Source organism: Panulirus ornatus, chromosome 64 (assembly GCF_036320965.1).
Source record: "Panulirus ornatus isolate Po-2019 chromosome 64, ASM3632096v1, whole genome shotgun sequence".
Lineage (NCBI taxonomy): Eukaryota > Metazoa > Arthropoda > Malacostraca > Decapoda > Palinuridae > Panulirus > Panulirus ornatus.
Genome location: NC_092287.1, coordinates 26,757,594 through 26,782,935, shown reverse-complemented (window position 1 = coordinate 26,782,935; position 25,342 = coordinate 26,757,594). Strand labels below are relative to the sequence as shown.

Here is a 25,342-nt window from a genome sequence, read left to right as displayed (position 1 = left end):
TGATGGCGTTTGCAACGACTTACAAAGAAGGCATTGTAATGATTAGGGGGGAGGGGAATGGGGGTAGAGGTACATGATAGACTCCCTGTGAGTATAATAATCGACTCATTAGGACGCTGTTCTCTTCAGTCTCCCGTTGAGCAAATCAAAGGAACAGTTGACCCGTTGGGATACAATCCCTGCGTTGATGTTTGAGGCCGTAATCCCCCCAGTGGAGTGTGATTGCTGCTCCCCTCCTCCACCCTCTCCCCCCCTATCTCTCTCTCTCTTTCTCTCTCTCTCTCTCTCTCTCTCTCTCTCTCATTACATGACGACACCAGAATCAACACAGCGGTCGTATCGACTTGAAGGCAAATGAATGTGTTGTGATTAGGTTTTCCTAGTGGGATGCTGAAGATGTTTAATGGCGGGCGGGGTTCGAACTACAACCGAGGGCCTGTCACGGGCCCCCTTGTGATGATCACACGGGCCAACCTCCTGTTGACTGGTGAAGATGCGGCGAGCCTGTAAACCGGGAGGAAGCAAGAGCCAGTGTTAGCACTAGCCAGAGCACTTGCTCACTCCCGAATGCAATATTGTTGTGTGTAGACGTCGCTGTGTAGTGGGAGGGAAACTCTCTCTCTCTCTCTCTCTCTCTCTCTCTCTCTCTCTCTCTCTCTCTCTCTCTCTCTCTCTCTCTCTCCATATCAGTGTTTGTTTACACAAGGATACCAGTGAGCGTTGGTAAACACGTCTCGACTGGGAGTCTCTTGTGTCCTGATGGATGGCCAAACACGTGCCCTTGGTTTTAGTGTGTAGAGAAGCACACTTTAAGCCTCGCCAATGTTCCCTTCTGCGGTCTTGTTCGCCAAAATTAATACCTCTAGACACGGCTCAGACTATTGCAGTTTGATGATGATTTTTATGATGATTGTGGATATGTATGTGTGTGTGTGTCTGTGTCTGTGTGTCACTACTTATTTGTGCTGTACGGGGAGTTTACCACTCGTTCAACCCCATCTCCCAAATATTCTCTTCCATCATACAACTACTTAAATTTATGCATGCTGTCAGCATTAACCATGTCTTCAGTTATCTCATTCCCTTCACCCACCAACTCTTACACAGTAAAAAGTATTTCTTTACATGTTATTTGACACGTTTATTGCTTTGATTCCGTGTCATGTCCTCTGGTTGCGCTGTCCCAACATATCTCGGAAGTGTTTGCTGTCTGCGTCATTAGTTTGCTTGAAATGCATAAAGGTTTTGATCAAGTGTGTGTGTGTGTGTGTCAGTCCATACTTCACACATGTTCCCGTCGTTTTAATCGGTCATATGTCCACTGATTCGAAAACTCTGAAAATACATGACGTTAGTAGTCTTCAAAAGGGTTTTGACATTTTTAACGATTCACTCATATTTTTGAGGCCTCTCGAGTTAAATGGTTACGAGGAAAGCAATTGTAGAATTAACTCGAGCCCTGGCCTTCGTATTCTAAGTATTTTTGTAACTAGGAAACAGTTTCTATTCTTTAGCCTATGACTGTTTATCCTGTGGCGCGGGAGACCCATATTCATCGTGTTTTCTTCATTAGAATCCCAGGAAAGGTTAGGCTGAGCATTGCCTTGTACACGCGTATTTCAGGAATGCCCTTGTCCATCCCTCACATGGTAGATGTGTGTGTGTGTGTGTGTGTATCCCTGCGACCTTACTGACTGGGCCACTTGTCACCTCACCTACCCTGGACGACCCTGAACTCGATGTTAGGGCCGTTTGTCACTCGACCTCACAGTAGTACGGTGACCTGTGGCGAAAAAGGTTTGTTAGACGGGCTCTACAGGTGGAGCTTGAGAGGTACGCCCACACCTCCGTCGGGTGGGTGTTGAGGGCACGACCACACCTCCGTCAGGCAGGTCTTCACGATCAAAGAAAACTGCTTTCGTCCCACGATTCACGATGGAATCCCTAAAGATTTGCCCACCATAGATAACCCCTGAGCCAGGAACCTCCCCTGTCATTGTGCCATTCAGAAGACGCAGTATTTCGGGGTCAGGTCAAAGGGCCGGCCCGTCACACCCAAGGGTCGTACCGTCGTCATCACAACGTCGTGCAGACATGTCGTACGTGGACATGTCGTGCGCGGGGACTGGATACGACGCGCTCTAGTTAATGTAGACATTTCTCTTCGTCACAATGTACAAAAGGTTAGCCTGGTTAGGAATGTTGTGTAGCACAGTATTGCTCCTAATGCAAGTCCTGTATGAGCGAACGCTCTTAGACGACCGATAACCTCAGTAGCTTACATTGTTATCATTATTATTATTATCATCATCATCATTATCATCATTATCACTGTTATTATACCATTTTCTTCATTAGCTTTGATCGTGAACGGAAGTCGTGATGGAGTCATGGTTGTGTCTTTACGTTTGTTTACCACAGAAATGTGAACATGTATCATCGACCATGTTTAGAAGCCAAACCATTGTGAGAGACGAAGATTTGTACCATATTTACGACCTCCTGATCCGTCTGGTGGAGGTTCTGTGGTGTCGCGAAGCGGCTGGGAAAGGAAATGAGATGCAGCTTGTGGTAAGAGGCAGGCAAGACTGGAGTGCGTGTACACAGTAGCAAGTGGAGTAATTTGATGCAATTCCCGGGTCTTTAAGTGGCTGTGATGGCGGGGAAGGGTAGGGGAAGAGGAAGCGAGGGAGGGGGGTGGAGAGAAGGGAAGGGGGAAGTGGCGGGGGAGGGGAGAGGGGAAGAGGAAGCGAGGGAGGGAGGGAGGAGCGCTGTGTGGGTCAAGGCCTGTTATTGTGGTGCTGGGTACACACACACACACACACACACACACACACACACACACACACACACACACACACACACACACACACACTCGAGGCTCTTCATGTGTATCACTTCCTTCTCCACCCCCGACCCTCCATACTCCTCCCCTCCCTCCATTCTTCCTCCTCCTCCTCCGTCAGTTGAGCCAGCTGATCCCTCCCCTGTCTCGACCATCACCAGCTGATGTCACTGCGCCACCTGAAGCCACCATTTCACCACTCCCGCACTGCCAGGTGGTCTTGTCTACCAGCTGTCCTCCGTCATCATCTACCCCCACCTCCCACCCTCCCGCCACCTGCGCACCGCCTTATCTCGCATCTCCTCCGTAGCTGGGTCGTACTCATTATCCCCTCACTCACCTGACTCATCCTTCCACAACATCCTCCACCTTTAAACTTCCTGCACCAGTATTACATGATCCTTCTCCCGCACCCCATTTCTCTATCCCATCCTTTCCATCTCCTCCTCCTCCTCCTCCTCCTTTCCATGCTCTCAGTTGTTGTATCTGCTGATTTCTTCCCCCTTCCCCTTCCACTTCTTCGTAATCGTCCCCCACCCCTCTAGCTGGCCTAGTTTTACATGATCTATCATGCAATCCCCCCCCTTCCCATCACTCCCCCCCCCCTCACGACAGCTCCCCCTCTCCTCTGTAACACAAGCAGGTTCACCCACCTAGATCTACCAACTGACCCAGTCCATGAAGGCCACCCACCTACTAGCTGGTCCAGCCCTTGCAGGTTCACCCACCTAGACCCACCAATAGATCCAGCCCTGGTCGGCTCACCCACCCTGATCCTTTAGGTCAGCTGTTTCTGAGGTTCATGATGGCGTCTGCTCCTCCCCAAGCAACTGAGCCAGTTTGCGCTCCGCCTCCCTCCCTCACATGTGATGATCCCTGCCCATGATAACAGCAGGTTCAGTATTACCCTGAGGCTGGCCTGACGACGTCTGCAACACCTCGCGTCGCTTGCCTGCCCTGGTCCCTGAGTTCAGGTGCCAGTCTACGTTATAGTACATTTGCTCATGTGTGGTTCATGAGTGTGTCGTATGAGATGACACAATGATATCGAGAGGTGGGTGCTACAAGGTCGCCCTCACCACGCCATGTGTACACCAGTAGTGTCTCCCTCACCACGCCATGTGTACACTAGTAGTGTCTCCCTCACCACGCCATGTATACACCAGTAGTGTCTCCCTCGCCACGCCATGTGTACACCAGTAGTGTCTCCCTAACCACGCCATGTGTACACTAGTAGTGTCTCCCTCACCACGCCATGTATACACCAGCAATGTCTCCCTCACCACGCCATGTATACACCGGCAATGTCTCCCTCACCACGCCATGTATACAACAGTAGTGTCTCCCACACCACGCCATGTGTACACCAGCAATGTCTCCCTCACCACGCCATGTATACACCAGCAATGTCTCCCTCACCACGCCATGTATACACCAGTAGTGTCTCCCTCACCACGCCATGTATACACCAGTAGTGTCTCCCTCACCACGCCATGTATACACCAGTAGTGTCTCCCTCACCACGCCATGTATACACCAGTAGTGTCTCCCTCACCACGCCATGTATACACCAGTAGTGTCTCCCTCACCACGCCATGTATACGCCAGTAGTGTCTCCCTCACCACGCCACTGTAATCATCACATCAGGTATTAGATCTCTCCAGTATAACATTACGTAAGAACCAGATGTGTGTTGTTTGTGGAGGAGCAGATTGGAGTTGTTAGCGGTTGAATAACTTTATATCCCATAATAGGCACTTGACAAACTACAGTTGATAGTTAGACAGTTATTAATGAATATGAATCACGTTACAGAGGTGGCCTGGGGACCAGGACTTATTGTATGGACAGGAGAATGATATACAAGGGAATACGTAGGATATCAAACAGGAACGGATCGATGGGTCCTTATGAGACTGTGTGTGTGAGTGGAAGAGATCAGAAACTCGGAGATGAGTGTGGTAAGAAAAATATGCAGATGTTTCAAATAGAAGAAAAAAAACTGTAAACTCTTCATTGTAACTGAGGAGGCGTCATGTATTCATTACACACACGAGTGGCTATGTGGGTCAGCACATACATACGTACACGAACAGTGCGGTGATGTAATATGAGTCAGGTTACAGAGCTGGACTGTGAGCCCCGTGGATTATAGTGCGAGATCAGGGACCATTTGATGTAGGTATACAACTGGAAGATTGGGATGGTTTAGGGAACAAAGTACCTGAAAATAGAGAGAGAGAGAGAGAGAGAGAGAGAGAGAGAGAGAGAGAGAGAGAGAGAGAGAGAGAGAGAGAGAGAGAGAGACCACCTGACAATGGACTCAAATTTGAGTAAGTTGGTCTCAGTCAGGAGTTGGAGGAAGATGTGGAAAGAGATTGATAGGCGAATAGAACAAGAAGCCACGTGAGGCCATAGTCTGCGAACACTTTGGGAAGTGTCCGGCTTAGTATAGAGACATGACTTAGGTCAGGGTGGCTGCAGGCGGTGCCCCGTGTGGGCCAGTAGGCCGCCCGCCTGTGGGGTTTTCCTAAGTTCGTATGTTGTCAATGGTCGTTGACCTCTGGCGCTTCCCTGGGGTAGTCTTTGGAGGTCTTCTACATGGGCCCAGGCTGCTGAGAGGGGTTGGTTCGTTGGTCGAGCAAGCTGTTGGACGCCGTGGTACGCTGGGTAAATACTTGGCCAGGGATCTCTTCAGTTCCTCGTCTGTGCATTGGCGCTCTGTCACACTCCACATTGTTGTCATGTTTCACAAGAGTGGGCCGGCCATGTGTGGCATCCCTTCATGTGAAGAGTGGGAGCACGGCCGATGTGGAGGAGGTATGTGCACTCTGATCCCGACACCACGGTAGCAGCAGCTGGGTCATGTGATGTGGGGTAGTGTGGCTGGTGATGGTCATGTGATGTGGGGTAGTGTGGCTGGTGATGGTCATGTGATGTGGGGTAGTGTGGCTGGTGATGGTCATGTGATGTGAGGTAGTGTGGCTGGTGATGGTCATGTGATGTGGGGTAGTGTGGCTGGTGATGGTCATGTGATGTGGTGTAGTGTGGCTGGTGATGTTCATGTGATGTGGGGTAGTGTGGTTGGTGATGGTCATGTGATGTGGGGTAGTGTGGCTGGTGATGTTCATGTGATGTGGGGTAGTGTGGCTGGTGATGGTCATGTGATGTGGGGTAGTGTGGATGGTGATGGTCATGTGATGTGTTCTGGTTGTGTCGATGGGATATGGGAAGATGTTGCCGTTGATGTTTTCGAAGTGTGGGCCAGTTGTGACTGTGTGTTGTACGATACTACAGTGTGTGATGATGTAGAGGAAGGGAGGAGGGGGGGGCAGTGTTGTAGAGGGTATGTAGGATAGAAAGCCTGTGGTGGGGTGGTGGTGGTGGGTGATAGGGAGGCTTGTAGTGTAGGAGGGATGTAGGGTAAGTGAGGCCTCTGAGGTGGGAGAGAAGGTGATGTTAGCTAGGGTTGTGGTGGCAGGAGGTGAGGCAGTACTGGTGTAGTGTGTGTGTGTGTGTGTGTGTGTGTGTGTGTGTGTAGGAATATTGGTGTGTGGGGGAGTCATTGTGGTGGTGGATTTGAGTGGGAAATGTTCGTGGTGGGGTGTGTGTGTGGGGGGGTGGGCTAGGTAAGAGACGCCGTCGCATTGGTTGGGGAGTGTGGAGCCGGGGAGGGGGTACACGGGCTAGTGAGGTTGGTAGGGTTGCAGACACAGAGGACTGAGGTGCTCTTGGCTGGGGTTGTGATGTAGAAGGGGTGAAACCTGTGTAGGGGGGTCGTAGAAGGGGGTTCACTGTCCCTAGTGCTGGGGGAGGTGTTGGTCGGGTGTGGGGGAGGATCGTGGGTAGAGGAGTCGATGGTGTTGGTAGCACTTGGGGGAAGGTGGGGGGGGGGCGATTTGTTTTTTGTCTGGGTGGTATGTGGGGTGGTGGGTAGGGGGTCTGTGACGACGTGTGGGGGGGGGAGGGATATAAGGGAGGGGTGTGGCTAGCCACCCATCACGGACCTGGTGAGGGAATGTGGTCAAGGCCGGAGCATGGTCGCCCCCCCCCCCCCCCCCTGGTGTCACACTACTCACGCCCAGGATCACGTACGACAGATGCTCCCGTGGCAGTGTGTTGTGGGGGCACACGGACGGTGTTGCCCCCTCCCTCCCGTAGTGAAAGTGAGGTGTATACCTCCCACAACTACCTCCCTCCGTCCCTCCGTGTGACAGTTGCCCCCAGTCTGTCTTGGCTACCACAGAGCCACCCTGCCCCCCCGGTATCTTTCTTACCCCCCCGTGAACTTGTCTGAGTTACCCCCCAACCCCACCCCACTCCTGTCAACTTGTCGAAGGTAATCTCCGTCGGCTCGTGTGAGTTACCCCGCGGACGTGACGTGAGTATTCAAGTGAGGGGGAGGAAAGTGGCTGCCTCTTTTCTCTTCGTCACGGTTGTTGTCTGTGGTGTTGAGGTAAGCTGAGCGTGAGCGGCGTCCGCGAGCTGGCCTTCCGCGTGTCATTAAAAGCCACACTCTCGCGGGAGGCAGTGGAAACAGCCTTCAGAAGTGGCGGGTAATTGGCGGGAGGTGAGGAGTGGGTGTTGTGGGGAGGGGAGTGGGGGCGGCCGTGAGGGAGGGAGCAGTAGTGGTGTGGCAACAGTGGGAGCCACAAGAGCCCGCGGCCGCTGGAGGATGGCAGGACCGGCTCTACAGGTGGGTGTCGCCTGCTCAAGTGTCTAATATTGTGCCCTGGACTCATGCAGCGTTGCCGCCGGCCTGTTTCGAGACCACTGTCCTCTGGCAACACCGGCCGCAGGGTGGCACTGTCCTCGTGTATATAAGGACACCTTCCCCAGCCTCCTGGCCAGTCACAGGCACTCCTCCCCGCCGACATGACTCACTACAGTGCCATCGTCATGTCCAGTGAAGTGATGCCCCACTTGCCCTAAGATTCATATCAAGAGATACTAATCATTTACGAATATTTCTTCTTGAGACCAGAAACCTCAAGGTACCAGCAACGTGTTGGAGTGATCCCACACTCATACATGAGGACATCTGCTCTTGTGTGGATGTGTACAGCGTGTCTTTATTCTTGATCCAACACTGAAACCCCGAACGGAAACTCTGAAGGACTGCCGATCCGAGTGAGGAGGTGATCATGGTTGCTATGGTGCCCGTGGCCCGTCGCCTCCTTCACCGCCTTAGGCAGGAGCACAACCTGTCCTGGTGAGGCACAAGGCGGACCTCCGGACCCCGCATGTCATCGCCCTCCCTGCACGACCTGGGCCGCCCTCCCGCCCGCCCCCTGTGACCACTTCAGGCTGGTACTGCTGGTTCTGACCTTGGCTAGAGACGCTTGAGGATATTGCCATCCTAGTCACCCTCAGGTGGGGACTTCGGGGTGTTATTACGTCCTGTGGTGGGGGGGTTGGGAGGACGGCAGTACCCAAGGTGTCTGCCATATCGGTGTCGCCGCCGGCAACTTATGCCATGTCGACCAAATGCACGGCGGCACGACGCAAGGGCCGGCAGCAGCAGCAGCGACAGCGCCCTATCTCCGCCCCGAAGTCGCTTGCCACGTCCTCGACGTCCTCGTCCTCGTCGTCGTCGTCGTCGTCCAAAGCAGCAGCTGGAGCAGGAGGGGATAAGGAGCGGCCAGACACGTCACCACGTCTCCGACCACAGCAGAACAGTAAGCCTCATCAAGTTGGTTGCCCCCGACGCCGCTCAAGCGGTCGTTGGGCTGTACGTTTGTTCTTGTTTGGAGCGAGGGCATCCTGCTGCCGGGCTCTTGCTGTACACTCGTACACAGCTGACGAGATGAAGAACTGTACAACACATTAGTTTTACCACTGGCGCAGGTTTGGTGTGTATGTTCGAGGATGCTTCATGTGTGCGCCTGTGTAAATTGTATGCAGTTATGTGTAAATGTGTATACAGGTGCGGGAGTACTCAGGTGAGATAAACAGTGTGAAGCAAAACTATGATAGTGTTGTAAGGTATTAACTTGTTGATAGTATTCCACTCTAGGAAGCTGTCGCCAGCATCATCATGGGAAGCGACGGTCCCCGGAGATCTGAAGAACTGGCCTGGGTGACTCCTGTGGTGTGGTATGTGGTTTTCCTTCCTGCCTTGTGGTGGATCCTAGACGGACGCTGGGTTCACTGGTCTTGCGTGCTGGAGGTGTGTGGCGAGCCTCCTGGTGTTTTATGTGGTGTGAGGCGTGTGGCAAGTCCAGTGATGTTGGATGTGGTGTGGCGAGTCTATTAGGACTGTGTGCAAGGCGAATGACGAGTCCATTTGGTGTTGTATGTGGTGTGAGGCGACTGGCGAGTCCTCTAGTGGCGCTTGTGTGTGTTCAAGCTTCGTACTGATCTGCGAAAGTCTGAAGTAGTCTGAAAATTTTCTGAGGTTAGATTCAGGACTGAGAAGGTCTTGAGTAGATGTTTGGTCTGAATCCCCACCACAGGGCCTGGATGAAATAGCCCAAATGTAAATATGAACTCTATTTTTTCCTCGAATTTGTATATATTTATTTGTATTTTTAAGTTAGTAATGTGATAATATATCTAGAAGTCCTTAAATCTAATACTACTTGTGTTTTATATTCACAAAAGAAACTTTTACAAAGTTGGTTCAGATGAAGGTCGGCGCATGATCTCAGTGGACCTACAGACGGTACGAACTTTGACCTTGCAGTATTATACGAGTCCTAGGCTATTTCCTGTCGCAGTGTGCCCCACCCACCCAGTGGTCATGAGTCAAGGTCGCCTCTGTGTCTGTCTCTCTGATGACAAGCTATGTCAGATTCCCGTGCCCTCCCCCACAGCTTACTTGCTCGACCATACTTATATTTCTGACTCTTTTTCTATTTCTTAAAGATGTTCTTGTTTGAAAAGTAAATGTTAGATATTTATCGTATATGTACGACGATACGACCCATGAACATGACGGTACGACCCTTGAACGTGACGATGCGACCCTTGAACATGACGGTACTACCCTTAAACATGACAGCACTACCCTTGAACATACAGCACTACCTTGAACATGACGGTACGACCCATGAACATGACGGTACTATCCTTGAACATGACGCTACGACCCTTGAACAGGACTGCACGACATTTAAGGAGCACGACAATAAGTAAATAGATTAAAAGATAACGGTTTATTGGATTTAGGCAGACATTCGGCTGAAAAAAAGCTGTATTACGAATATTACAGAAATAGGAGGTCATAATAGTGACTAGTTAAGTCATCATCAAAGAGCTTAAGAACAAGGTGGGTATGATGATGATGGCCTGACCTTTGACCTAACCCATAAGTTATACTGACATTTGTTCTCCTCAGTGAGAGGCTCGTCATTTTATGAGAGCTTTTATCTGTTTCATGACTCATGTCAGGAAGTCTGGGGTGACTGCTGTCGTAACTCTGTACGTTAGTGACATTTCTTGAATTAACTTGTAATACAATTTCTATGTGAAGAATGCAGTGACCTTTATTTTAGTTTTGGAGCTAACTACCTTGTTGGTAGATATTGATGTAAGGCTACAGAGATAAGGTGAGGATGCTGTGGAATGGTGAGTTTACACCGGGAAACGTCGGGGCAGCTGGCCATTCGTTGTAGCTGGAAGTGACATGAGGTAGTGCGAGGTGCGCCTCATGAGCAGGACCTGCAGTCACCTGGCCGTGGAGGTCTTCAGGAGGGTCTTTGTTACTTCACAGTCCCTCTGTCTGTGCCTTCATTCGGACCTCGGTGTCCATGCATTGGTCTTCCTATCGTCTGCTTTGTCGTTTTGGTCCTGGCACGGTCCCTCCATACTCTAGTCCGGGTCTTAGGGGTGGAACTCTGATCTCCAGTCGCCGACTCTCGTCCTAATGGTCGTGGCTTGAAACTTCCCTCCCTTCCCCTTAGTATACTTGTGATGTCATTGATGGAGGTCTGGTTTGTTTCTCGTCTGCTTCAGTCGCTACCGGCCTTGGTGTAGTCTGTCAGGCTGGTGTCGGAGAAGGGCGACCACTTGAACGGATTTGGAAGGAGCAGAGAAAACACGGCCGTGGACGAGAGCAATATTAAGTGAGGTCCACAGGAGCGAGTGTTGGGACGACTGCTGTTTACTAATCTCTGTAAATGACTCTTATCAGAGTAAATGTAAATCGTGTCTAAGTGCGTTCCTTGTTCATGGTGAAATTATCAGTTGAGTACAGGCCGTCGAGGGTGCATCATGTTGCCATATAGATGTCCTCATTGCCAAAAGATCGTCAACTGGTAGAGCAGTTTAGTGTGGCATATGGATATTCATACAGGAGAGAAGCCATATAGATGTTCACGTTGTCCTGAAACTCTCTGCCTTAATTGCAGTTTAGAGTTACAAATGAAAGTTCATACAGGAGAGAAGCCACATGGATATGCATATTGTCAAAACACTTATGTTAAGCACGTGAGAGTTCTCACAAGAGAAAATATACCAAAAGAGTTAGCTAGTTCATCACATGAGAGATCAAACAGGGGAGAAACCATGTGAATTTTCATAACGTCAAAAGACGTTTTCCCATAAGGGTGGTTTATTGACACATGAAAGTTCTGACAATTTAAAGTCCAAAATGGATGTTGAGATTGGCAAATGATCGTCTCATACGGGACTGATATAGTTAGGACATAAAAGGTCATACTGTACACGAGAGAAGCCACGTGAAGGTTTATATGGTGAGAAACCTCGTAATCTGACCATGACGCGTGCAAAGCCGCATGGGTTCGAATCCTGGCCGCAGCAGTCGGTCCTCAGTCCACCCAGCTGTTCATCCTCCTTTCTGGGCTTGTTGTTATGCACGGTACTTCGCGTAGGATATATATATATATATATATATATATATATATATATATATATATATATATATATATATATATATATATATATATATATAATATTCCTTAAGAGTCCACAGGGAAAATGAAACACTGTAAGTTCCCAAGTGCACTTTCGTGTAATAATCACGTCATCGGGGTGTCACAAAAGAGAAATATAACAGTCAGTTGATATACATCGAAGAGTCGTAGCTGGGACGCCATTTGGTAAACAACATGCGATTGTCTTGGACAATCGCATGTTTACCAAATGGCGTCCTAGCTTCGCTCTTGTGTCTTCCCTGATGTGATTATTACACGAAAGTGCACTTGGGAGCTTATCGTGTTTCATTTTCCCCGTGGACTCTTAGGAATATACTTGATCACGCGCAAAATTGTGATCCTTTCCAATATATATATATATATATATATATATATATATATATATATATATATATATATATATATATATATATGTGTGTGTGTGTGTGTGTGTGTGTGTGCACAATCACCACTGTGCATATGCCTCTTCACAGTGAAGGTTCTGCATATATATGTATGGACAGCTTTCTACCCATTTGGGCAAAGAGGTGATCACACACACACACACATACACACACGTCACCATGAGTGGCTGTAGAAACTCTGTAGCTTACCAAACCTCAGCATCCGGGCTTGGCTTACGCTGTGCACATTGAAGTACCACACTTATGAATGAGGCTGTGTATGAGGGAGAAGAACGTACATGAATGGATTTCCTCACAGGAAATAAATACGTCACGTGTTTTGTGAAGGATGTTCATGGATGTGCAGTCGAGTCGTCCAGTACACGCATTCCTTCAAGTGTGAGGTGGACGTGCACTTTGAGGATGAACTCGCGCGATGAACCGCTGGAAGGCAGACCAGAGGAGCGGTAGTGGTGTTGACACGCACTAATCTCACGGAAGTGCGTGTCGAGATGATGGTCTTGCCCGTGTGTCATAACACTTATCGCCGGCGCACCGCCACCCCGCGGCCGCACGCGGTAAGTCCCCACTAGAGCAAGGATGAGGTGGGGGAGGGGGAGGGGGTGCCTGAGAGAGAGGGGGAGAGTTGAGTAAGTGTGTGTGTGTGTTTGTGTGTTTTCGTTTCCCATGTTGTACTACAGCATGTTCTGTCCATCAGCAGCGGCAGGATGTACTGAAGACCTGATATACAACGTAAGTCGGACATGACCCACACTAGTAATAGTAGTAGTGCTCATTATCTCTCGTGTGTGGACTTATAAAGATGTATTGACCAGCAGGTTCGGGGCAGAAGGTCGAGAACGGGAGTTACGCCAGTCGTAGGGTCATGTCGGACGTCGCTTTTCAATTGGACTCGAGGTGGACGAAGCGGGACCTTGAGCGTGACGATAAGGTCTTTAAGCACGACGTTATGACCTGCGGGTATGACGATGGTCTTTTGACGTAACCCCTGAGGGTCAGGTCAAAGACCAGGAGATCAAATCCAAGTGTTGTACCTGGTCGAGGGCTGTAACGTCGTGTTCAAGGGCCTTTGACTTCCTCCTCAAGGGGATAGATAAGGTACCGCATGCTGACCCTTGGAAAGTCTGGCTTGACTGCCTTCGTTACCGGGAGCATAACTGGCTACTTATCTTGGGGGTCGCCGGTGAAGAGGGTGGAGAGTGGCTGTGGTGATGACGAGGTTTAGGTTAGATAATGCAGTATCAGTGTGTGTGTGTGTGATTGCGTGGCCCCCCTCTGAGGCCGGGGAGCAACCAGATAAAGATTCCTTTACTCACTAGCATCGCCCAGGTACAACGCGCCGACCTCACAAGGCCGCACACCAGATGATTTTCCTTCGTGCTTTCGTTCTGGTGTCTTGGAAACTTGATGACCATTTCCACAATCCTTTTCAGGCATCTTCAGATATCGCGGTAGTACACAGAGTAATATCCTGACGATGTTTTATCCTTGTCCATGTTGGTGTTTTAGAGCTGCGGGAAAACTTTGAGATTTCTGATAAGTTGTAGTTGAATTGCTTGCGTCATGGTGTACTGGACCGACGCATGTCTAGCACACGTCACCAGCAAGCATCACTCCCCAACGTGCTCCTGCATCCCTCGTCGCTGGAACCCTGGCAAACCTCCATCTTATGTTACCCCTCCGTCAGAAGATATTGTTTAGGTGGCAGTATAACATCCCCCGACATGAGCTACAGTGTTGAACAAGGGAGACCTGATCCTGGCACTGCTATATATCATAATGGAGTCAATCTCGTGAGTTAGATCATGTCGGGCAGCAGCGTACCCAAGGACTTCTGCTGGTTCCCTGTGTATTTGTTGCTGATTCTCTGGTGTAAGTGTTGGAGTGCTAGGTCTCACGTGTTATCAACACTTGCTCATGTTCATGTCGAAGAAGCTTGAAAGGATGCCAGTTATATTGCCAAATGAACGACGGTGTTGCGTTGGTCGAAGGGATGTGGTCAGTTTCCTGCGTCTATCCTCCGGTCGTGCGGATGTGTGTGTGTGTGTGTGTGTGTGTGTGTGTGTATTAGATTACGGATTACCATCGTGAGCACGAAGGTCGTACGAACCCTTAGTGTGACCTCATGTCAGACGGTTGCGTGCCAGGTCATAAGGAACCAGCTGATGCTAACATTGTCCATGTGAAATGGTTTCGTTGTCTATGACAGATTATATACATTAGATCCCTTAGTTCAGTAGAGTCGCCTCTGCTTGGCAGTATATTATCGTTAGTGCCATGCTATTGTTATTGGCCTTCCGTGAGTAACCAGTTAATTTGTGAAGGCGACAAAGGCATGGCTTAAAGAATGGTGGGTACCCCCTGTGTATTTATGTTGATGTTACTCTGACCAGTTTATATTACCCTTCACACACACACACACACACACACACACACACACACACACACACACAAGGTGGCATTCTTCACGTACACGCGTCAACTTCATAATTTGAAAAGTGAGAAAATGAGTTGGAGGAGAGTTGTGTGATAATACTGTCTCTTGTTTATCCTGGGGAGAGAGAGGTAGAGGGAGGCTGCTGTGATACTGGAAGGGCTTGATCTCGTGAGCAGGACGGATATGATGGACCATCCTTGTACTTGACCTTTAGAATATCGGGGTCGAAGGTCACACCATTATACGCGAGGGTCGCGCCGTCGTACACAAGTAGTTATAACGTCATTAAAGTGTCGTGTAAGAGAGAGAAAAGCGGTTGAAGAACGAGGCTAGCTCAGGGATAGGAAAGTACAACTAGAAGCTAGCTCCGGGATAGGAAAATACACCTAGAGACTAGTTCAGGGATAGGAAAAAGTATAAGTAGCCTTTCGTATTAGGATGCTGGTACACCTTAAACTTATTGCCTCTACTTCGTTTCGACTGACGGGCCATGTTGCTCAGTGGCAAGACCAGTCGTCAAGTGTTGCTGGTGCGAACTTGTACAAGGGGAATTTCTACCCTACCAATGGCGTGAAACAAGTTCCTGTGGGATACGTGCGTATTTTGGGATTTAATCCCATCCTGAATTTTGCCAAGGGTATAAACATATGGTCCACGTCTCAATGGGGAGTTTTCAGAATGAAACGGAACGTATCAGGAATTAACATTGGTTCACATAGGATTGTACTGTTTGTGATGTTTTTCATATTATGTTCCTCTGCAGTAAAATGACCAACACTTTTCCTTGTATCCCATACTAAACTCGTGCCATGCATCCTGCATACAATGCTTTGCTTGTGATTAAGTTTTTAAGCCCGGGGGTCGTAGGTCAGGGTAACACAGTCGTGTATGCTACTAAAATGCTAATGATTGTGTATGTCCACGATGTCTCATTATTGGCTGATGGGATTTAGATTAAACGTGGACTATATAAATAGCACATATCGTCTCACATTGGTCACTTGTTCTGACTGCCATAGAGTTAGGGATGGAAGCCCTCGGTCCGTGTTGAGTGACCTTGTGAACACGGCGTCACGACCCTTATTGATTAAGCACGACTGATGAGTCCTCTGGTATAGTGGTGTGACCTATGACCTCACCTTTTAAGGGTTAGTTCGAAGTCCGGGCCATTTTCATATCCAAGAGTCGTACCTTAAAACTCAAGGGTCTTACGGTCGTGCTGGGGAGGGTCGTACTGTCGTACCCTAGGGATTATAATCGGTGTTGGTTCAAGGACAACAGTCGTCTGAATTCCTTTTGCAAGATGGCACGACCCTCGAGCAACAAGGGCACGAGCTACCATGGGGTGCCACCTCCTTGCTAGCTAGAGCTGATAGAGTGGGGTTGTCTGTCTGGCTGTGGTGAGTGTGGCAGGAGGCGCCTCCCCGAGCACTGCTTCTCGCGTTCGAATCACCAGTTTTGGTAATCCCCGTTACCGCGAAAGATGCGGCGCTTGACACCCAGACATGGCGTAATTCCACGTAGACGCATGTTTTCCAGTCACGTGCTTCACCTTCCAGATCCTTCCAGAAAAGCTGCCTCCTCCTTACGCTATTACATATTACGTCAGTTTTAAACATTCGCTCAAAGTGGTGCTGAACGTTTATTATCATTTGGGCTCTCGTGAGCGCTCGTTAAGATAGGACTTAATTAAGTAGATGTACTCAACTGTGCAGATATAGTGATGCTTCCTATCACAACTTGTCTCTTACGTCGAGAGAGAGAGAGATCAGGAACACAGGGGCTACTGTAGGCGGCGACTGGTGGAAGATACATCACATGAGTAATGATGAGACAAAGACGCAGATAACATCCCTACTGAGATGCGAGCAGTGATTAGGTCACGCTTATATATATATATATATATATATATATATATATATATATATATATATATATATATATATATATAATATGTATATATATATATTCCTATGAGTCCACGGGGAAAATGAAACACGAAAAGTTCCCAAGTGCACTTTCGTGTAATAATCACATCATCAGGGGAGACACAAGAGAGAAATATAACAGTCAGTTAATATACATCGAAGAGAGGAACCTAGGACGCCATTTGATAAACATATATATATATATATATATATATATATATATATATATATATATATATATATATATATATATATATATACACATAAGCGTGACCTAAACACTGCTCGCGTTCGAGATGACGATGTCTTCAGTCCACTCTAGTTTGTCAAGTTGGATTCCACGCGTGTTGGTAGTTCTTGCGAAAGAGGAACTTACGTTGAAAGTTACGTTTGATGGATGCCAGATGATACATCCCTGTGACGTGCGCGTGTCGTAGGCATCACGAGGGGTGGAATGTGATTGGTTGATGCATTTGGACGATCTACGGATGGCTGGCCATAGGCCTTGAGCACGACGGTACGACCCATGAGCGTGAATATACGTTCATGGAGCACGACGGTACGATCCTTGAGCACCACATTCTGCCACCCTTGCAGACGATGGCTTAACCTCTCAACCCTTCGGGCCAGCGTTACCTTAAGTACGTACCGTCGTAGCTCAAGGGCCGTGCCGTCGTAGCTCAAGGGTCGTACCGTCGCCCTCGTGGCGGGTCAAGGAACTAAAAAACATAACTGTGCGCCAGGGGAGGAGGTGTCAAGTTTTTCCCGTGTCCACAGGAAAGAGTGCGACGTTCTCTCGTGTATTCCTGCTCCACCAGATTGCATTGCTTCAAGTCTTGCCGCCGCACATCTGCCTACCCTCGACCAGCGTCGGCCATCAATCGTCGTCGTCGGGGAGAGAGAGAGAGAGAGGGGGAGGAGGCAATCATACCCAGGGTTGGTGTAGTAGGTAATGATAATTTCTACCAGTAAGTAAGGTGTTGTACAGACCAGTCGTATATGTAGACACCCAACAGGGACCCCGTTCAGCGACGGTGCTTCTCTCTCTCTCTCTCTCTCTCTCTCTCTCTCTCTCTCTCTCTCTCTCTCTCTCTCTCTCTCTCTCTCTCTCTCGTTGCATTGCCGCTCGGCATTGCCTGTGTGAACTCCTATACCAACGGAAGAGGTGGCGTATCCGGACCAGAGAGAGACAGAGGGACGCGCACACCTCACTGCCCTACCTTAAAGACTAGGTTGGTGACGCGTGCTCCTGACGCAATCTCGCCGGGCACGTGTGCGTCACCTAGAGTAGCGCGAACAATTCAGAGAATCGCCAAGCATGGGAGTAGCCTGGTGTTGCAACAAACCCTTTTTCCTGCAAATGTTGTACATATGTGCGAGAAGTCATGCAAGGGACGCTGTTATGTTGTCAGCCGCTTTATGTTTTTGTGAGTATAGTGCTGAATTAGACATATAGACATAACCCTTTCAAGTACGATAACTCAGCCCCTTGAAGTACGATGGCTTAACCTCTTGAAATACGATTAGTCCCTTGAGGTACGAAACATAAGCTCCTTGAGTACGGTAACGTGGGTGCAGCAGATGCCTCGCACACACAACATGGCTGTGTGTGGTGTCATAACAAGAAACTCTGTTGTATTTTTCGCTCATTAATACATCCATGTGTCTCTCTCACCAAACAATGGCTGTATGAAGACTAATAATAAACTGGCTATAGGCTGCTCACATAACGGAAACTAGTCATCGTGCTCAGTGACTTAAGTCATCGTACTCAAGGGATTGAATCGTCGTACTCACCTCAGGGGATTTAAGTCGTACGGAGGGGATGAGGCAGTCGTACTCAGGGGGGGTTAAGTCGTCGTACTCAAGGGTTTAAGTCGTCGTACTCAAGGGGTTTAAGTCGTCATACTTGAGGTTTTAGGTCGTCGTGCTCTGGGAGGTTTAGGTCGTCGTGGTCGGGGGGTTTCAGTCGTCGCGCTGAGCGGGAGGTTGAGACCTGTTGCGCACTCGCTGGAGTGGGTGGAGGAGGACGCGTGGTCATCTGTAGTTTCCTGTAGCACTAACGACGACCGGCGCTGTGTTGCCTGCGCTAACCTGGGATTTTTTTTCAAAATAATTCAGATTATCGCCCGCCGTTTTTTCTACTTTTTTTTGATATTTTTATTTTTCTAACGCGCGCGTGGAAGGAACGGTTTGGTTGATGCCCTGCGTTGGTGCCCTTGACTTATAGCGTGGAACTGGGACATGGTCAGCGGCGCGCGTGTGAAAGTTGGCCCGAGGAGCTGCAGGGTACGTTGGTGCCCTTCCTGGTGTCGGCGGTTAAGGGAAAAGCTCGGAGAGAAACACGTTGGTAACTTTGAAACCGCTGAAGCGCAACGATACGACCCTTGAGCTCTACGGTACGACCCTTGAGCGCGACAGGCATTCGGCCCTTGGGTATGATGGCAGTCTGGCCTCTTGTTAAGGGTCTAGTCAGAGGTCAAGGGCATCATACATAAGGGTCATCCCCTCGTGTTCCACGGTTTGTACCGTTGTGTGTTCAAGGGTCGTACTGTCGTGCTCAAACTGATGTTATATTCACGTTTTAAAGGGTCGTTCTGTCGTGCTCTAAGGGTCGTATCGTTGTTCTTGTAGGGGTTAAGCTGGATTGGTGTGATATCGTAAAGTTCTGGATGATAATCGACCAATTAAAGGCCATACCATGGATGGCTACCTTCTTAAGGGTCTGTAAAGCGACCCACATCATTTTACCTACAATGATGTAATTACGAATCACATACAGCCTTGTTGTATGTGAGCCAGCTGTGCAGTGGATGTCACGTTCCCTTTCTTGGTCTATGCTGCTGTCTTTTCTGTTAACCGTGCTGGGCGTAGCCACATCCTCAACGCCATCCAAGAAATCTTTACGATCGTGAGTTCTGCTTCCCAAAAGCTTATGTTTTATAAGATCCGCTTGGGCTTCTGTCTCTGCGGTTGATTCCATATCTGTAGGAGGTGTCATTCGCCCCGGTATTGGAGTACTGCTTGCGTGTGCGCTGTGGCTCTTCCAGCGTGGGATCACAAGCCTTCCGCCTCGTTAACATTCCCGCTGTCACCTCTGCTCAACGTTGCTCTCGCGACTTGCTGCTTCCCATAGCCTCTGTGTGGAGAGCAGCCAGGCGAGGGTTCACCGTTGTGATACCTCCTCCTCTCCATGTGTTTTCCTTTCGTTCTTCTCCTCTTCCTACAACCTTTTCGCCTCAGTGAGTCTGGTCTGCAGACAGCTGTGCCTTTCAGCCGTGGCACCTTTTGCGCGTGCCATGTGTCGGCTGCTTGTCAGCAAAAGCTGAATGTGAACCTCATGCGATCGTCTTATACAACAGCCACGTTAAAGCCGTGTTATATTATCCTGGCGCAGTACGTTCTGGCATGCGTTAAGAGTACGTGTAGAGTGCGTGGTCATTGTCTGCAGGAGGCGAGCAGCCAGGCTGAAGCGACGGTGATGTCATCCGTGTTTGCGGCCGCTCCTTGACTGTGGTTACCCTAGGCACCGCAGGGACGACCCTTCAGTAAGATGGCCTGGCCTCAGGACACGACCTCAAGCCAGACCTACACACTTGTGGGCAATCAAGGGTCGTGTCGAACCTGCTCAAGGGTAGGGTCGCCAGTCTTTTAAGTATCGTATTGGCCGTGCTTAAGGTGTCGCATTACCGTATCTCGTTGCTCAAGAGTCGTGCCGTTGTAATTGAGTTCAGTGCCTTCAGCCTAGCCAGGTCTCTCTCTCTCTCTCTCTCTCTCTCTCTCTCTCTCTCTCTCTCTCTCTCTCGTCTTCCAGTGGCCCACGAAAGCAAAAACGGACGTATTACATTACACTTCATTATTCACATTACGTTAACACTATATTTATCCAGTGAACGATTAATTACATATCCACAGCTGTGCAATTACACCACTCGAGCTGTAATGGTTCATTAGTATGTGATTCACTTGATATTCTCGGATGATGAGTTTCACGAACATAAATCATCACTTCGCGTAATGCGTCCAGGAAACGGCTTAAAATGTTAGGGACTCCGCCCCTTGGGCTACGTGTAGGATGTACTTGCCTCGCACTCCAGGCCGTTCTCGTCCTTCAGGAGTTGTGTCATAAGGATTCATTTCACGGTCGTTTAAGCCAACCATCCTGTGACCACGTTACGCCTCACGTGACAAGCGCACCCCCGAGCCTTGCAGTGGATGACATCAATGCATGGTTGGAGGTGGTGGCTTGTTTCACCACACACCACACACAGTAACTTAGTAATGGACAGAAATATTGTTGAATCGTTGCCTCTTGTTAAACATAGAGATATTGATATAAAAAGAATGTTGGTTTATCGAGATTAGATAACTTTATACGTGAAAAAATTGTAAATATTATGTTTCCCCAGAACATAGGTTAACTTGAATTTGTAACTCTAGAGAGGTTAGGTCATCGAGAGTGACCTGTGCCCTAATCCCTTGACCTGTTTCTTAATTCATTTCCCGCCCAGTGGCGGCTGGTGCGTCATATATTCTAGTAGTGTCTGTCTGTCTACTCGGTCCTGACGATGTAATTATACGAAAGCGCTTGACACTTCGTGTCTTCCGTTTTCTTGTGGTTTTATCTTCATCTCATGGGCACTCAATACTTGTGTACTTTTGACACATATCATTATATATATATATATATATATATATATATATATATATATATATATATATATATATACTTTTTTGAGAAGGAGAAGTGCCAGTTTTCAGTGAGTAATTACAGTCTTGCTTGAGAGAAGTGAACGGGATGCGACACTACCTTCTTGAGGCATTAAGAGTTGCCTGCTGCTAACGAGGAGGGGAGGCTGCCGTGCGTGGCAGTAAAAAGCTTTTACGGCTGTTTAATGTCCTGGTGAGAGTACAACACCCACCCACCTCTCTCTCTCTCTCTCTCTCTCTCTCTCTCTCTCTCTCTCTCTCTCTCTCTCTCTCTCTCTCTCTCTCTCTCTCTCTCTAGCGCGCGCTCACAGCCCAACCAACAAGACTTTTATCAGGGGGCGAGGGCCGGCTGGAGTGGGCGGGCTTCAAGCCTTCCTGGCTAAGGTTCCGTCCACAGTAGGATGCGCCGCACACGTGCCTGTACACTGAGGGAGGGAGGGGCGCGTGTGTGTGTGTGTGTGTGTGTGTGTGTGGTGCCCTCAGTTGTGTGCTGCCGAGGGGAATGTTACGGTAAGGGTGATGTGTCCTGCCTTCTCTGCTGTAGTAAGTTTATACCCCCTTGACCTGGACCCTGATGACCTTTTGTTTTTTAACCCCGACGGTATGTGTCCCTTGAAGGTCGGGTCAGAGGCCAGACCATCATGCAGAAGGGCTTGATAAACTTCACAGATTTATAATATATATATATATATATATATATATATATATATATATATATATATATATATATATATATATATATATATATCGTGAATGTAGTTGAAATTTCACAATTAGGCCAAATTGCTAGAATTTCCTCAGACATCATGTACGACAAGAAACAAGCGCATGCCGCTGGATCGCAAGATTTATCGCTAGATTGATCCAACTCTCTAGGTTTAGGGTCCAAATAGCTAAAATGGCAGGACTCTTTTGGGTTTGAAACTCTGCTACCAGGAAAGGAAAGATTTTCATAAAATCATGTTAAAGGATCTTACCGTCGTGCTCAAGGATCGTACCGTTGTGCTCAAGGATCGTACCGTCGTGCTCAAGGATCGTACCGTTGTGCTCAAGGATCGTACCGTCGTGCTCAAAGGATGGTAATGTCGGGTTCAAGGATCATACCGTCGTGTTCAAGGGTCGTACCGTCGTGCTCAAAATGTCGTGACGTCGTGTTGAAGGATCGCACCGTCGTGTTCGGGGATCGCACCGTCGTGGTCATGGGTCGCACCGTCGTGTGCAATGGAGTCAGATGGAGCCAGGGTGTTGCTGACGGACGAAGACCATCAGTATGTCAAGAACAAGAGCAACCACCGCAAACACACGGGGTTGCCTCACCTTGCCCAGCGTGCACGAGAGAGTGTATGGTATGCACTCAGGAAATCCTGAGCAGAGTACAGTAGGTTCCCCGGGTACGTGATGGTGGAGGTGGATTTGTGAAGGTATAGTCAGCGTACGATGCCGGTAGGTGAGGGAGGGTGGAGTGTGTTAGTGGGTGTTGACGAGCTGAACACGGCTGTCAGCGTCGTAAGCACGACAACAGACGCACCATTGACTGTCTGCTGTGCAACAGAATTTTAAGCGTCTCTTTTTTTTTTTTTCGCATGAAGGAAGTTATGAGGAGGGGGATAGGGGTTGATGCCCTCCTGGAGAATGCAAACGTTGTGACCTTTTAGTGACCTTGAGGGAGGCACTTATTGCATCTGGTGGCTTAACCCCTTTAACAGGACGATGTGACCCTTGAGCACGACCCTTGACCTCAGCGACAAGACCCCTATTGACCCTGACGGCACGAGCCTTGATTGAGTGTAAAGGTCTGGCCTTTGACTTCCAAACGGTCTGGTCAGATGCCGGGTCATCATACGTAAAGGACCTGAGCGTGGTGGTCACGGGAGGTTAAGAAGGCGGCTCCTGTCTCTGGCCACCGTTCACCTCGCCACATCACTTGGAGGTGACGTAGTGAGCGTTTATGGCTTGGCCTCAACTGGTGACGGGGGGGGAGAGAGTCAGCGACGGCAGTCCTGGGCCTTTTACCCGCTGGTTGCAGTGTGACACTGTGTCTGTGTGACAGCACAGCAGCAGTGTAGATAAGGTGCTGCCCTCAGTGTAGCGTTGTTTTGGATACTGTGTTGTCTTGTGTGTAGTGATGATTTCGTAATACAAAAGGTTGGTCATTGTTTTTCTTAGTCACCAGTTATATGAAGAATGCTATTTTGCATGGCCGTCTCTTGTGTTAACTTGTGGTTTATATTGTGAACTCCTTGATCATGACGGTACGATTCTCAGAACGCGACGGCACAGTTGTATTTATAAAGGCCTAAACTTTGATCTTTGAAAGGTCAGGGCAGGTCAGAGGGCAAGCCAACATACCCATCGATCGCACCGTCGTGCTCGAGGGTTACATCGTCTTGCTCAAGGGGTCGTTCTCGAGGGTTACATCGTCTTGCTCAAGGGGTCGTTCTCGAGGGTTACATCGTCTTGCTCAAGGGGTCGTGCACAAGGGTTACATCGTCGTGCTGTCTCGTTAAAGAGGTCGTACTCCCGTCGCTCCCCGTCCTATAAGCTGCTACAGGTACCACCTCCCACAACCCGGGCTGATCCCTCCACACAAGGACCACCTGACCATGGCCCCTCCCCACAAGGACCACGTGACTATCAGTAAGGGGTCTGGTGTGTGTGTGTGTGTGTGTGTGTGTGTGTCATTATCCGTGAGAGGCGACCGGACTCCACAAGCTGCTGCCCACCCCTCCCCCGTCCCCGGATCTTGGTCTGGTAACGCACTGGTGACAAGGTTCCTGTGACGGTACGCCTGAGTATAGTCGAAATGGCGAATTGTTTTGTTGAGAAATATAAGTGAGATTATCTGGGCGATGTGACCGACACACAGCTGGAAGATCTGTTATCATATCTGTGTGTGTGTGGGGCAGCGGTCGCAATATTTGCTCTGTAATCAGGAAAACCCACATTGAAATTCAAGCTGTGGATCATTCATTAAACCCGCAGGAAATGGACGCACCTGACGAAAGCTTCCGTGGTGTAGCGCTTAGCGTTCCTGACCGTAGCACATTCGCGGGCCGGCCAAGGGTCAAGCGCATTGGTTCGAATCCTGGTTGCGGCAGTCGGTCCACAGTCAGCGCAGCTGTTCATCCGCCCTTAGTTGTTTGATAGAATGGGTACCTGTCTCCCGCGTTAGCGAGGTAGCGCAAGGAAACAGACGAAAGAATGGCCCAACCCACCCACATACACATGTATATACACACACGCATATATATATATATATATATATATATATATATATATATATATATATATATATATATATATATATATATAGCGTTAATGGGATGGCCTTGATTAGGGCCACAGTTGCCCCGTGTCGCCTCAGCTAACATAAAAAAAGAAGTTCATTAGGAAACATTTGATTCATTCTTCCTTTATATTCAGTGTGTCCTATATAAGTCCAGTATGGTACACAGTACAATATATCTCTCAAAATCTTGAGATGTTTGATAAGCGTCTGGGTTAATATCTACTGGGATTTCGTACGATGGAGTACCGCTTTCTACATCTGGATGACTCATCCTCCATCTGTCTCTCTCCTTGCCAGATTGGAACTGAGAACCTTCCGCCTTTTTTCCCCGCGTCCAATCATCTCGTGCCATCTGCCATAATGTACTGTTAGGTTGTTAATCTCTGCTGTACAAGTATTATCTCGCCCAGTTCCTTTCATGAGCTGTGTGTGTTTGTGTGTATGTGTGCGTCCTGGCTCATAAAACTTGGACTAGCGTCTCGCCGTTGCGTCCCTTAGTTTGTATATTTAGACCAGCCATACGAAGATGGGCCGTTATGGTACCACCTCCTCTCCTCGCGTAGTGAAGCTATGACGGTTGTCTCCCATCTTTCGCCTCGTCCTCCTTGAACACCAGAGGAACTAGAAGATTGAGCACCATCATTTTGTTCACTCGTCACTCTGGCTTTGAAGCTGACAGGGGATTCGAGTGGGGAATTCTTCTTGTACGTGCCTCGTCTGCTACTTCAGAATCACCAGAACAGGGTTGAAATAATACTGATATAGTTATACCGTATAAACAGTTTTAGAGAGTATTGTGTGTACTTATTATGCTGTGTGATGGTATATGTT

At 48.8% G+C, this 25,342-nt stretch overlaps 1 protein-coding gene across 7 annotated transcripts in view; it reads left to right on the top strand.

Annotated features, from left to right (window-relative positions):
• raw (NDT-like domain-containg protein raw) overlaps positions 1 to 25,342 on the top strand; it is a 923,024-nt gene that overhangs the window by 857,637 nt on the left and 40,045 nt on the right. Inside the window, exon 1 of one of the 7 annotated variants that reach the window (XM_071657212.1) lies at positions 7,446 to 8,524. The exons of the other annotated variants lie outside the window; for them this stretch is intronic. Coding sequence (XP_071513313.1) covers positions 8,323 to 8,524 — 202 coding nt within the window. The 5' untranslated portion in view covers positions 7,446 to 8,322. Of the gene's footprint in view, positions 1 to 7,445; positions 8,525 to 25,342 lie in introns of those variants that run through there. 7 annotated transcript variants of the gene reach the window in all.